Below are 14,985 nucleotides of genomic sequence, written 5' to 3'. Positions count from 1 at the left end.
TCTTATTGGGTAGGTAGTAGTGGCAATTTCAAAATAAAATTGAAAAGTTTGGGCATTTGTAAGGATTGCTCCACTTACTTTTCATATTGTGGATGAGGGTGTGTCACATGTGTGGGGGAGTTCTTGGGTTCAATCAAGGAATAGGGTTTTATGCTTTTATTATTTCAATTGTTTCACTTTTCATTTTTTCCTTCCATTGAATGCTCCAAGTGCAAGTGCCAAAAGGCACACTTCACTGCCCCTTCTAGCATCTGCCGGCCGCTGATAAGCATTCCTCTCTCATTGGACCTAAGGAACAAGTATAACGTTAGGTCCATTCTCATGAAGAAGGACGACAAGGTGTAGGTAATGAGGGGAACTTACAAAGTTAGAGAAGGTAAGGTGATTCATGTCTTTAGTTGCAAGTGGGTCATTCATGTAGAGCATATCACTAGGGAGAAAGTTATTGGATCCATTGTCGCAAGGGGAAGTTCACCACTAAAGATGTTGCCACCAACAAGGTTTTGGCAATTCTAGCTGATTCGTCGAAAAATCTGCGATTTTGTTTGGTTCGGCGGAAAATTAGCCATTTTTGCGAGATATTGCCGATATCTCACCAAAAGGTGGGCTGTTTCGGTTTCGGTCCACATAAAATATCGTTGATAGCTGAAATGGTCGAAATTTGGCAAATTTTAGCGATATGTTTTACCATGATTGTATGTCACTGCTATAGCTAACTGCCTAAAGGTAAACCCCCCCCCCTCCCAAAAAAAAAAATTTAATAATATTAATAGCCTAACACACTTAGGTCTTTTCTCCCTCTAATGGGTAAGAGTCATTTTAAAGGAGTACTGATAGGAAAATGCACATATCTATACACAAAATATGAAAAAGAAAAAAGGCTCTCTATGTTGGTTGGAATGGATGGAATCTCCCATTCCCCCACTTTTTGTTCTTCTCTCTCTCTCTCTTTAATCATCAACAAACCAGTTTACAAGGACGGGGGACCCATAATTTCAAGAGTTAAAGGGTGGGAGGAGAAACTGTGAAGGAATTGAGGTTCGAACCTAAAACCAACTTGGTTTTACTACCTCTATATAGGAGATTGCCTCTATATTATTGGAGATTGCCTCCATGTTACTGGCCATTAAATAATTTCCCCCAATGTCTACTAGAAATATATGTGCATCTCACTATTCAATCTAAGCAATGTTTCAGCCCCACTCCTTAAATCACTACAAGCTCTCGACTACTTCCTTTGCATGTTCATGCTTCTCCTTTCGCATTCCTTCGTTCTACTTCCCTTCCATGATTAGTAATGATCAACCATCCAAATGAGTAGCAATGGGGATAGCTCTAGACATTTCTTTTTGGAACTAAGGTTCATTAGGATCAGTTTATATACACCTCAACTACATTTTCAAGGGTGACTTAATTTAATGCATTCTTCTTTTGGGCAAAAAAAGACAACAACTACATATTAAAGGGTATAAATTTATATAGAAATTAAATGGAAAATTACTAGTGCCACCCCATGAATTATTCCCTGAAATTAATGCCACCCCATGAATTATCCCCTGAAATTAATGCCACCCCTGAGTTACCTAATTTGTCAATTAGACCTCCTCCTATAGGGACAATATATCTGTGACAGCTCTTGTTATTAAAAATCAAAGTTAAGTGTTGATGTAAGCAAGTTAAACTTTTCAAAAATACAAGAATACCCTTGAATAGAAAACTCCTCACTCAACTCGTCTTTGTCTTCCTCTACCATCGACAACCATTCCCGTTCTCTTGTTCTTGCATCTTTATGATTTTTATTCTCGCATGAATATTTTTTATGTTTTCGTCTCTTTTACCATCTTCTTCCCTTAGAATGTGAGAGTAGTATTGAAAATGAATAAATAAAAATTAGTTGAGCCTAACAGTGTTAATAATAGGGGATCTAATTGATAAATGAGATACTCAAGGGATGGTATTAATGTTGGGGGGGGGGTAACGCTGAAAAATTCCCTAATTTAAATAATGATAAGGTTTTGCCTCTGATCCCAAAAAAGTTTGAACTCTTGACTTGTATAAGACATTGATCTTTATAAGCTAAGCCAACCCCTTGAAGTTGAGACAAATCTAAACATTCACATTCATGAATGAAAAACAAATCAAATGCAAAGAGAGGGTGATCCCATCTATAAGATTAGAGATATACATCATGGATGTAAACAGTGCTTTCTCTCTTTAGCGCTGCTCTGAAAAACCCTAAATCGTAGGTCTCATCTTGAGGCAGAGAGAACCCGACGGTCTCCGCCTCTTCTTCTTCCTCCTCTTTCTCCTTTCTCGTATCTCCTCTTCATTGAGAATAAACCTTTCTCCTTTCCCCTTCTTCCTCTTTTTTCTTTCTCCACTGTTTTCCTTTTCTTTTCCCCTATTTCTCGTGGGTGCTAGATTTGGAAGCAACTCCCTTGGATCTAAAAGTTTATGATGCTGCATGCCCATGCTGTAGCCTTTGTACTGTTGCTTGTCGCCACCATCGCAGCCCCTGCAACTTCATCAACCAGAGCCCCTGTCGCAACATCATTCTGCCATATATATGGCGAAGGAAAAGTCACCATTGTTGAAGCACGAAGTCAAGCGGCGGAACTTCTCTACACGTCCAACTTCCAACTCGATCCAGTAGTTGTTCAAGCTGTAGCTACTCCACTTCTGTGGCTTGTTATCTCTCCGCTCCTATGGTGTGTCAGTCTCTGCCTTTATGGTGTGTTTTTACCTATTTTGGCGTTTGTAATGAATGATGCGTATTTCGTATTTTTTTAGCTTATTGGTTGCTATTGTATTTACAACTTTATTTCTAAGTTTTTATTGGGATTGACTCATACCTATGCCTGTACGACCTTGTCTATTGCTTGTATGACAGTGTGGTCGAATTCTTCTCCTTGGTTTCGAATGTTTCTATTCGAAACTTGTGTTTCCATGCATCTGAAAAGAAAAAAAGAAAAAGGGAAGAAGAAGGAGAGATAGACATCATGAAATTAGCACAATGAAATTATAGAGTTAAGTCTGGCAGAGCCCGACGATCTCTCTCTCTCTCCTCTCCCTCTGAGCGCCGTCCAGCTTTCCCTCGTTTGAGGCGGAGAGCCTTACCTCTGCGGCTCTCCGCCTCCCCTGCTCCCCTCTCCGATCTTCTTACCTCCCTGCTTCTTCTCCGCCTCCCTCCTCCCTGCTCCCCTCTCCCATCTTCCCTGCTCCATCTCCGCCTTCCTTGCTCGATCTCCACCTTCCTGCTCATCTTTGATTCCTTCTCCCGCCTTCTTACCTGCTTTCTTCTTCTCTCCCTGCTCATCTCTGCCTCCCCTCATCTTTGCTTCCCTGTTTCTCATCTCTGCTTCCCGCTTTTTTCCCTGCTTCCGTCTTCCCTCTCTTCTCCTTTGATCTGATTTCCTGGCTTCTCCCTCGTTCCCGTCTCCGCTTCCCTCTCTTTCCTCTTTGATTCAATAACCAGATCTAGGGTTTCCCCTTAGATCTGCTTGTTCTTTCGGTAGTTCTGGTTGTAGTCTTTTTTTTTAAATAATATCTCAATTCTCTGGTTGCAGCGTTTATTTGGTGCACACCGCAGAACAACTCCAGATCTGGGCACAAGTTCTTCTGCGGCGAACTTGACAGGTACGCCTCTAAGGCAGAGCCGGATGGCAGGTCTGAACCTTCTCCGCACTTTTGCTGCTACCATTGCCACAACCGTATGAGTTTTGTATCCGCCCTTAAGGCGTGTTGTATGTACCCCTATGAGGGTGTTGTATGTCCGCCCTTGAGGCGTGTTGTTTTTCTTTGCTGCTGTAGTTGTTACAGTATTTGTTCTAAGGGTTCTTTGGGCGTGATTCTTTTTGGACTCGACCCTGCCCTTAGCCTGGATGATCCTGTCTATTGTATGTACGACAGTTTGGTCACTTTCCACTCCTTGGTTCGTTTCGAACCTTGTATGTTCATGCATCTGTCTGTACTTTCTTTAGTTATCTGAATGAAGTCTTGTTTACCAAAAAAAAAAAAAATGAATCGTAAGAGTGAGATGTGAAAGAGATCATAATAAAATTGATTTACAATTGGGGACTCCGACATTCTATCCTCCCTCACTTGCTGACACGATTTCCTCATTAAATATGTTTGTGAAGGATTGAAAATTGCATGCTTTACTCATGAAAAACCTTAAAAGGTCAACGAAAATTTCATTTGAATTCCTCTATTTTAAAAGAAGGGAAGAGAGCTAAAGGCATGGAATCTCTTCTCTAATAGCCTTGTCTCTACATGTATATTTCCCTATTTAAATTCTCTTTCTTGGATTTTATAATAAATACAGAAAATAAAAATTACAAAAAATAAAATATAAAAAACCTTCCTTGCAATTGTAGTATTCAACCGTTGGGCTGTCGCATCCCCTCATACTCAAACTATTTCTTTTTTTTAGGTAGAATCATACTCAAACTATTTCATTATGAGTTGTGAGTATTTGACAGCCCACCAGCATTAAAAGTAAAAAAATAGATTTTTAATAAAAAAATTAAAATATAAATAAGCCCGAAAATAGATATTTGGTTTTTTTTTTTGGTAATGATGTTTGGTTCAATTTCTCTTATGAACTCGAAAATCCGGTGATTTTGGGCTGAATTGTTGATTCGTAGATTAGATTCGAACAACAAATCATTTCAATTTTGAATTGTAAAAAAAATTATATTTGGTTTAACCCATTCAACCCCGAAACGGTACCCATTTTTGTAGACGGTTTTGCCCTCTCGTGAAGGGTTAAATTTGGGAAAAACAAGATTTAAACTTCCGAGTTCCAACCAATCCTGAAGAAACTCCAAGAACAGAGTTGTGTGAATTGCAATGGAAAACGTGGTGGCAAAAGAATGTTTTGAAAGCAAGGATTTTTAAATTCAATTTCGAGTTCCGGCCCCAGTAGCTAGCTTCCTCGATTTCCAACTGCACGATGTTTTATCTTCTCTTTCTCAACGTCTTTTATTCGATTTTCATCTTGCTGCACTTGCTCCTCTTCATTCTGTTTGCCATCATGGAACTGGAACAAGGGATGGTCTTGAGTTTCATTGAGACCCTCTTGAGTGTCATTCTTTAAATCTTGAAAAAGATTTGATTAAAGATAGAAAAAATAAACAGAGAAGAAGAAGAATCAGTCACCAGCTAATTGCCCCACCACCGAACTTCCCTACCCAACATCGCTTTCATTGATCAGCTAAAGCTAATGGCGTCTTTCTTTACTCCATCTCATGAATAAAGACACCTCAACTTCCTCAACTTCCCAAATTCTCACCCCAAAACCTTCTTGACCTTCGCCCATAGATCTCATTTTACCCATCTTCTCTCCCTCCTCTGTCTCTTCATCTCTCTCTGTTTCTACTTTATAGAGGAACCCATTTAAGAGAGAAAGAAACAGAGACAGAGAGAGGTGAACAGTGAAGAGGAGGAAAGATGAAGCTCTGGGTGCTGCAGCAGAACTGGAACAGCCGCAGAAACAACTTCAGAGCAATGGGTCTTCTAGATTCTGGAGTTGACTGCGCCACTAGAACTCCTGGGGCTATCTTCTGGTTGGTCCTCCATGGTCTTTTCTGTCTCTTCAGTCTTGTAATGGGTTTCAGGTTTTCTCGTCTTATCATCTTTCTCATCTTCTCTCCTACCAACAATAATATCTCCTCCATTACCGAACAGCCATATAACGCAACAGCTTCACCGATTCTTACCAACTTCAACCCCACCATAACCAATGTCGCCGATGCCTTTACCTCACAAGACCCATCAACTGTTCATAATATTGACACAACCATCAATGCTTCAGCCCAAGATAACACCGGAAGCCACATCGTTGTTGGTCGTCATGGGATTCTAATCCGTCCTTGGCCTCACCCAGATCCTGTTGAGCTCATGAAAGCTCATCGTATCTTGGAGAGAGTTCAGAATGGACAGAGGCTTCAGTATGGTATCAAGGACCCAAAACCCTTGATTGTTATCACACCAACATACGTTCGCACCTTCCAAACCCTTCACCTCACAGGCTTAATGCATTCGCTGATGCTGGCTCCTTATAATATCACCTGGATCGTCGTCGAAGCTGGAGGACCTACTACTGAGACCGCTTCTCTTCTTGCCAAGTCTGGTTATCGAACAATCCACATAGGTTTTGATGAACGGATGCCAATTTCCTGGGAAGACCGCAATCGGATGGAAGCTCGAATGAGGCTTCGTGCTCTGAGGTAATTTTTTTTCTTTTCTGTTCATGACCCCTGTTCATTTGTAAGTTTTTCTTAGAATTCAATTTGACTTCATGGGTTTTTCGGTATTTTGGTGAACAGTGTTGTCAGAGAGCAGAGCTTAGATGGGATTATCTTGTTTGGTGACGATAGTAACATGCATAGCAAGGAATTGTTCGATGAAATTCAATCTGTAAAATGGATTGGTGCTGTTTCAGTTGGAATTCTTGCTCATTCAGGATACCCAGATGAGTCTTTGGAGCACAATGATGAGAACTCTCCTTTGCCTGTTCAAGGGCCTGCTTGTGATTCATCTGGAAATTTGGTTGGCTGGCACACATTCAGTCCCCTACCTTATGGTGAGAAAAGTACCACTAACACTGGTGACAGCGCCACAGAGCCGCCTAGGAAGCTAGAGTGGGCTGGGTTTGTTCTGAATTCCAGATTGGTTTGGAAGGAAGCAGAAGGTAAGCCAGATTGGGTTAAGGATTTAGATACACTGGAAAGAGATGGAGGTGACCTTGAGAGTCCTCTGTCACTTTTGAAGAATGCTTCTGTCGTGGAGCCTTTGGGTTCTTGTGGGCGCAAAGTTCTGCTGTGGTGGCTTAGAGTTGAAGCTCGTGCGGATGGCAAGTTCCCTGCTGGGTAAGACTCAGATTCTCTATTTGTCTTCTTAATTGATCCTAAGCCCTTTATATTCGTTTGGATTGGGTGATGCTTTCCTTATCAATGAATGACTTGTTAAGTCTTTTTGCTCCTTGTTTTGTTGATTGTTTATGTGCCTGTCATATACAGGAAGCTAGATTAATCTTGGTTTTCATTTTCTTGTATTTTTGTGACTCAATTTTATGAAAAAGTCAGAGTGCCTTGATTGTCAAAGAACGTGAGTTTCAAGCAATTTCCTTTTTGTTGGGTTGTTCATAGAGGAGGATATTGGAAACTTTCAACCTCAAAGATTGGCAGTTACCTTAAAAGTCTTGAGATCAACACTCATTGATAAGAAACTGGATATGTTTGTCCATCTGAGCTACCAGAGGCAATATATAGAACCTTGACCAGTCCATCTGACATCCTTACTCTTATTTATAGTTGATTGGGTCAATAACTTCTCAAATTGCAACAATGCTATGACTACTCTGCAGAACCAAGGATTTATATCTTACTGTTCTAGAGGTTAGTGAGTTTTGCCTCCTTGGCAAATTCATTCCTTCGCCTATACTAGTCCAGCTATGTATTTCAATCATGTGACTTCAATACCATAGAAGCAATTTCAGAAGTGGGGGGAAAAAATGCATTGTTGCCAAGATAGTTCTACTAATTTTTAATCTGAAAATGTTTTTCACTATGAAGAAATTGTTGATAGTAAGAAAATGAAATATATCATTAGTTTTAAGATAATATATTATACATTCTTTTGTAAGAGGAATTTTCAAAATGAATATTCAGTTTCTGGGAAGGGGGATTTAATTCCACAAGGAAGATGAGAAGAGAGGTAGATGAGGGAGACATTACAGTATACCATATTAAGAAGAAAACTTACCATAATACATTATCCTTCATGATGTTGTTATTGCTGGTTGGAGGTGCAAATCAAGCTAAAAGCATTAATTATTGAAAAGAAAAGGATACTCAAGCCAAAGAGCCAGAAAAACCCCACACTAACCTAATGATGCCTGAGCTCCAACCTTAGGTGCACCTATTTGATGCCAGGAAGTTTACATAGGTAAGCATTGTTCTTAAATTAAATATTTTTATCAATGCTACATTATGAGAGTTGTACCTAGGTCATATCTTCTTTAACACATGGTGCCTCACCACTATTTAAACAGAAGTTACTGAACCTCAGGAATGAAAAAGGCCATCCAATTCAACAATGAATTTATCACACCCAAGTTGCACCCTAATGGCTACTAGGAAAGCAGTTCAATTGGTGTTGTAATTTCCCATATCATATTTTCAATTACCTAGATGTTTAGCCACTTTTATCATATCATTTAACTGCATGTAGTTATCATGTTTGCTGTTGTTATACTCTATATATCATTGCTTCTCCAGTCATTTTCTATTTCATCTGACATTAGTTAATATTTCTCATAGATGGGTAATTGATTCTCCTTTGGACAATGCGCCTGCAAAGCGTCCAACTTGGAGAGATGCATCTCAGGATCTCCCATCCGATAAAGGAGTTGGTGGCACCGAAGAGAACATGATGAAACAAGCTGATAAAAATAATTGAGTCTCCAGGTCAAAACAAGGCGTCCGTAAGAGGTAGCATGAGTCTTGGAGATACACAGGTTTCCGAGAGGCAGACTGAAAGAAGTGAAGCCTGCTTAACAGGGACATCTTACAGAGCTCTGCTAATTTCCTGAGGTTGAGACAACACCTTTTCTGCTTAAATCGTTTGCTATAATTGGCCAGTTGATATGTCATTTCAGCTTTGGTTTCATCTAGTTCAACTGTTCTTTCCTTTCATTTGGTTATGTTGATATTCTGGCCATACGAAAGAAGCAGATTGACCAACATCTACTGCATCTCCTGATCCACAGAAACAGTGTCAATATGCTTGAAATTCTTTATAGAATTGATACCAAATGTAATAAAAGAAAGTTCCTCTTTTTGTAATGTCAATATGCTTGTAATTTTTTACAGAAACCTGAATAGGAAATCCTTTTCTCTGTTCAGTTCCGAATTCTTTGTAGAAATGAGACCAATGTAACATAAATGTTCTTATCGAAAGTTGTAATCTTAGTTTAAGCTGTACAAGACACAAGCTGCAAGGGTGAATAAAAAGTAAATGCTGAAATTTCCAGAGTGCAATGAGCATGTAATGATAATTTTAACAGGGCACAGGTTCTCCCGGCATCTGGGAATTGGATGCTCTTTTTAGTTACATGAGCAGCAGATCACTTCCGACTTAACAAAGCTTGTTGGTTGCAAGTGATGATGAGACACCAAGATTAACTAACTCTCTGGAGCAGAATTTCATGCTCATGTGTTCTATTCTGGTTTACAAGCTTCAGTGAGAAATAGCAGAATGTTTTCTTGAAGTACTAGTTGTATAAATATTACCCCTCATGATGACATATTCTACATTTTGTACTAAAATGTTCCCGTTTGAAAGTAAACTATTAGTAATGAATTTTTTTTTTTGGTTTTTTCGGGTATAGTAGCTTTTTTATATAATTTAAATATCAGCAGGGTTTCGCCCTTGTCTTAAGAGATTCGAACCTTTGACTTTATACTATCAATAATGCCCTTTTCTTGCAATTTGGACTAGCCATGCACCATGCATGGCTTTATGCCCTCATTGAAATGAGAAATCTCCTTATTTAACGTATTTTGATTCTCGTAAGGTGTTCTCATCATCTACATGTATCAACCCGTGATTATACACTTCAAAGCTAACCACGTGTCTTATATATTTTTGAATATATATGACATAAACACACATCGCTTTCTTTTTTCCTTTTTAAAATACCATAAAGAAAATTTGGGGGAAAGCCAAGATTCAACAAAGCCAAGTCTTGATTGGGCAATGTAGCATGCCTCTTGCATTCTGTCCAGGACTCCTTCAAAATACTTACCTCCACCATTTTTCATGTTATTTTACAACTGAAAAACAGTGGAGAAGAAAGAATAAGAAGAAAGAATAACTTAAATATAAAATCTTGTTATAAACAGAATGAACTTTGTTTCTACCACTATGCTAGAAACAATATTTTCAAATATTTTGACCTGATCAACGAAAGATGCTATGTCAAATTGAAACGTAATGAATAGTAATATGAACCCTTCAGAGATTTTAATACATGTACCTAACTTGCAAAGCCAACAAGAATAGTATAATATTATTGCTGCCAATATTAAATGGAATGCTTCTCACTGAAGATACTAAGAACTGACACAAATTAGTCGATTCTAAGCTAGAAATCACCCAAGTTGTGCAAAAGCTTCATATGAACCATGGATTATATCTGATTTGAGTCTATAGCCAGACTACCAGAGCCAACTCCCCTTCCACACTGGCCCTTCTGCCGCACTCGCACACCCCACCCCACCCCACCACACTGGCCTTGCTGCACAGTGCAGACTCTTGCAAAGCCACCACCATCCAGCCCCTGCAACAAGTTTTTGTAAATAATACCAACTGCTCTCTACCATTCACCAACCGATAATAGAACAAATAGTTTTTCAACTCCCCCTATTTGAACAACTCCCATTCCATGAAAAGGCTTCAGTTTCAAGGAAAGAAACCAATCCAGAACACTTCTTGGGTTTGGCATAGCTAGCTTTGACAACTCAAGCTACTAAGAAAGTTGGGTATTCCCAACTTTAAAGTGAGATTTTATCCAATTCCTTTCTAACCCTACAAAAATGTATAAGATTATTATTCATCTAATGATAGATCCATGGGAATGTTTGCAACAGAAGATGGTAATGGCAAACCAATTGAGATTCATTCTAGTTCTCCATTAGGATTTGCAGATCCTAAGAGATGGTGGAAGCATAAGACCGTGTTTATGCGCAGTAAAACCGAATTTGGGCAAGTCTTTTCTCTATACATCAAAGGCTAAATGAGTGACTCGATCAGGATTTTACCTCAATAGGTTAAATCCCCTCTGATGCACTTCCACAGCTACAATGGTGAATCTAGTTGATTCATTCCATGAATCCAACTCAAATCACTGTAAAAAACAGTCCACCTGTTTAATGGTAGTCTATAAATTCCCTTGTTCGGATAAGTGATTCTACTCAAAAACAAGAATCCATGTAACCAACCCTATTTAGTTGCTATTTAGTTGGGAGAAGACTCACGTTTGTTGTTATTGTATTATTAGTATTTTACACATGTTTCCACGGAATTGAAATCTGTGGCTTTATCCAACCAAATAAGCCCCTATGCAACTTGTTGGCCTTCATTTCTTCATGTACAAGGCAGTAGCTTTTATATGATACAATGGCCTAAGATAGTCAAGTTTGCTAACTAACAAGTTGGAAAATGTCCAAGTTACTTTTGGTTACGTCTGGACTTCAATAGAGTGATGAGTTTTTGCATTGACCCAAAAATCAAATATCCATCTTATTTCCTTCATCTTTACAAAGAGTTTACATCAACAATGGATATTTTTTGAATCACCTTGCAGTTTTAGTTATTAGTCTTATCTTCAACAGCATCACTAGGAAGACTTCTTGAATAGGGGATCAACAACTACTTGGGGCTCAAAGTCATGCTTCACATACCGAGCAAGCATATCTGCATACAAGTCATACCGGCCAGTCATTCGAAATCCCCATTTGTCTTTCAGTTGCCTACAGAGATTGAGGTCCATGTCTGATATCATCAATCCATCCCTGCAGCGTGATAGAGATGGTGTGCAAGATGCATCTGGAGCTGAAAAATGGCTTGAACCATAGAAATGTCCGAAATCTGAATGCTGAGGCTTCCCATCACCTGAAGTGAATGGATTGGGGAAGATCTCGGTTCCAACACGATTGATAGATCCGACAAAGTAACTGTTTGCTATTGCAGCATTACGAGCCTGAAAAACCAAATCAAAAGTTAATAACCATGTAATATTGTACACCCCAAAAAAATATTGATTGCAAAACTGGTCAAAGTAATCATTCTATCAAATCCATTTGAAAAATACTTGAAACATCAACTTATTGCCCAGAATGTTTTCGGATATCTCATATTAACACAAAGACAACTATGGAGCATGTAATTGCTCCAAACGTGACCAGAGCTCCATCGAAGTCCTCTTCAATGGTAAGCACAATAAATATTCAATAAGTGTAGCCAATGTGGCCTGAAACAGAAAGTAGTTTAGAAAGAAAACACAAACCTCAATAGGCCACATTGGTTCACTGAGTTCTCCAACAGTAGCAGAGGGATTAAAGACAATCTCAGCACCGTTCAGACCAAATGCCAACCAATTCAGAGGATGGTGCCTTCCATAACAGATGTTAACAGAAATTTTCCCAAAAGCTGTTTCAAATACAGGATGACCTGTGTTCCCTTCCATGTAGTATGTGCTCTCATTGAAATCCCCAACTCTAGGTATATGATTCTGATAGGAATAAGAGCAGTGTCATTGCATGTTTCACAGAAAACAGTTGAGATAATATGAAACAGTGCAAAGGCAGAAAGAATCATGATGGCAAACGTACCTTCCGATGCTTGCCAATTATGTTACCATGATTTCCAACTATAACAGCAGTATTCCAGACAGTCTCCCCATGGTTGATATCCCTCTCAAGAATTGGACTGACTATGACCATGTTATATTTTCGTGCAAACTCCTGAATGAATTGGGTTGATACCCCATCAATGGGCTCGGCAAACTCACACCAGCTCTTCTCTCTGGTACAAAATCCAAATGGCATTGTCCATGCTTCCTGCAACTCGAAAAATAAAGTATTAAATACTATCAAACTTGTTTGTGCAATCCATCCATAAAATTACTATCATTATCTTTTTGCCATCTTACTTGCAGACATAATATATTAACCCCAGAAGCACCTGCAGCATCAATGACCGGCTTCAATTTCTGCAAGATAGCCTTCTTTTGGTCCAAAAAGGGTGCAGTTGTTGGAAGAGCTATGGAGTTCTGGATAATTCCAACACGTACTATTCGAGGTTCTCGCAATGACTCTTTGTCAGCACTAAAGCAGTAAGCCTGATTGGACACAAAGTTGAACATGCATATCAGTATACTACTGGAGAAAAACATCAATAGTTGCAATCTTGCAAAGCAAGACAGAGATACAATCACAAAAATCTAGTATAGCCAAAAGAGATATTCTTGCTTTTCATGCAAGAAGGAATCCGCATGCTAGCATGTGGCTGTTCTGAATCTTCCGTACTTTCAGTTCATGCTTCCCTTTAACTGTATTTAGAGAATTAGTTCAGGAATCGAGGAAAATAACTAATAAGATGCGAACATTAAAATCTCAAATAAAAAGCTTATATCAAATTGTCCTGATGCAGGCACTCCACCTGAAAGAGATTGGCACAATCATCCTATAATCCTAAGTAGATTCCAGATCCTAAACTACACAAGAACTAGATGATTATATCATATCAGATGTTTCAGAAAGTCCAAACAGAATTCCAGATAGCATATGACAACGAATCATCATTTTTTTACTTTTCCTTTTTCCTTTAAATCTTGGGATGGGAGGAGGTATTATAAAACTGGAAAAATTAAAGTGCAATAGATAAAAGATTAGTCCCATGATCTACCTGCAAATCAAAATCATGTTTTGAAGAAAGATCAACAACAGGATCTGGAAGAGTAAGAGTCTTAAGAGGTTTGGCACAGTTCAGTCCTTGAAGCAAGCGGGTAACTTCCTGCACAATAATTTACCAATGATCAACACACTATATTTGGGTTTTTTCCCCGAATAAAATCCAGGAGATTCAGTAGCACAGAATCAACTCCCCCAGAAAACCCTAATTCTTGAACAAGAACCCCCGAAAAAGAAAACCCAATTGAAATCCATCAAAATAGTCAAAAAATTAATTCAGTAAAAAAAGAAGAAGAGTGTATACCTGGAAGACATGGGGCTCAAGGGAGGAACTTAAGAGACGATGGAGAGAGTCAAAGCCACAAAGGGAGGCATCGTTGAGGTTCTTCTTCTCTTCCTCTTTCACTTCTCCATTTAGAGCTGCAGCTGCTGATGTGGTGTCCATGCTCTCTCAGGGAAATGATGCCAAAATTTCCAGACGATTTGCTTAGAATCTATATATGGTTCCAGCCAGGTAGATAGATATCTAACTCTCTGTCAGCAAAGAGTTCCACGGCTCGTGATTGGATTTTGAGAAGGATTCAATGCATCGCATCGTTTCATCGTTGGCATGGGTCACGGTAGACGGTAGCTCCACTTTGGCGTTTTCTAACTCGTCCACTTGGCCGGATCTTGCTAGGCTGTGCCGCTGACGATATCGTATCACTTTTTGTTTTTTGGTAAACATCGTATCACTTTCTCGTCTGGAGCAAATACGCTTATTCTGCAACAGAACAGGGATGGAGGCTATTTTTTTTTTTTTTTTTGGTAATTTTCATTTGAATCCCCTTAAATTTGGTCATGTCCCTTAAATTTGGTTCATGTCACTTTTAGTCTAATTTAAATTTTCTTTTGCATATGGCTCTCCTGAGGTTTAAAAAAATGATTAAATAAGGACAATCTTAACAGAAATCATTGGTTTAATAAATTTTGTGACGAAAATATCCTTGTGTCATTTGACTTTTTTATTTGTTTTAATTTTAATCTACTAAATAGATACTAAAATAAATAATGAAAAGCCTTTCCTTGCAAAAACATCAGAGTTTTCTACAAAAAAAAAAATCAAAGTTTTAAAATAAAGGAATAGGAACAATTGCTTCTACAAGTTTACAATCGAAGGAAGAAGACCAACAGTCTGCTTCAATGTCGATGTGACTCTTCTTGGTTACTACTAGCTTAATTAGTCTCTCTTCAAAATCGTAACAGAAGCAAATGATATATTTATAGAAGCGATTTCTTCATTTCGATCAATTGTATCTAATAGTACGTCATAGACAGATTGAAATTGAATTAATGGCTGCGGATTCGGATTCGGATTCAGATTCACAACTTGAAATTCAATCTTGATCTTCAAGTTCCGCAGCGCTAACTGCATCTTTTCCTTTCACGCTCTTTCTCCTTAAAACTGTATTCCTAGCCTTGAAGATTCAAGAAACTTTGAAGACATCAAAAGTGAAGATTTCGAAGG

General features: G+C 38.7%; 2 protein-coding genes across 2 annotated transcripts; one reads left to right on the top strand and one right to left on the bottom strand.

The window, feature by feature from the left end:
- The first annotated feature begins 5,053 nt into the window (after positions 1–5,053).
- Positions 5,054–9,350, top strand: LOC149016216 (putative beta-1,4-xylosyltransferase IRX14H). Its single transcript, XM_089157342.1, has 3 exons — positions 5,054–6,230; positions 6,330–6,872; positions 8,325–9,350. The coding sequence occupies exons 1-3, from the start codon at positions 5,452–5,454 to the stop codon at positions 8,461–8,463; spliced, it is 1,461 nt and encodes a 486-aa protein (XP_089013468.1). The 5' UTR covers positions 5,054–5,451; the 3' UTR covers positions 8,464–9,350.
- Positions 9,351–11,052: 1,702 nt separating this feature from the next.
- On the bottom strand, positions 11,053–14,052 carry BETA-UP (beta-ureidopropionase). Its single transcript, XM_089157341.1, has 6 exons — positions 13,783–14,052; positions 13,474–13,581; positions 12,719–12,907; positions 12,399–12,626; positions 12,074–12,298; positions 11,053–11,767 (listed from the first exon to the last, which is right to left on the bottom strand). The coding sequence occupies exons 1-6, from the start codon at positions 13,921–13,923 to the stop codon at positions 11,405–11,407; spliced, it is 1,254 nt and encodes a 417-aa protein (XP_089013467.1). The 5' UTR covers positions 13,924–14,052; the 3' UTR covers positions 11,053–11,404.
- Positions 14,053–14,985: the final 933 nt, after the last annotated feature.

This window comes from Hakea prostrata, chromosome 5, assembly GCF_041222555.1.
Source record: "Hakea prostrata isolate BN-2017 chromosome 5, UWA_Hpros_2, whole genome shotgun sequence".
Taxonomy (NCBI): domain Eukaryota; kingdom Viridiplantae; phylum Streptophyta; class Magnoliopsida; order Proteales; family Proteaceae; genus Hakea; species Hakea prostrata.
The sequence above is the reverse complement of the archived record's forward strand: the minus strand, read 5'-3'. Positions and strand labels throughout refer to the sequence as shown.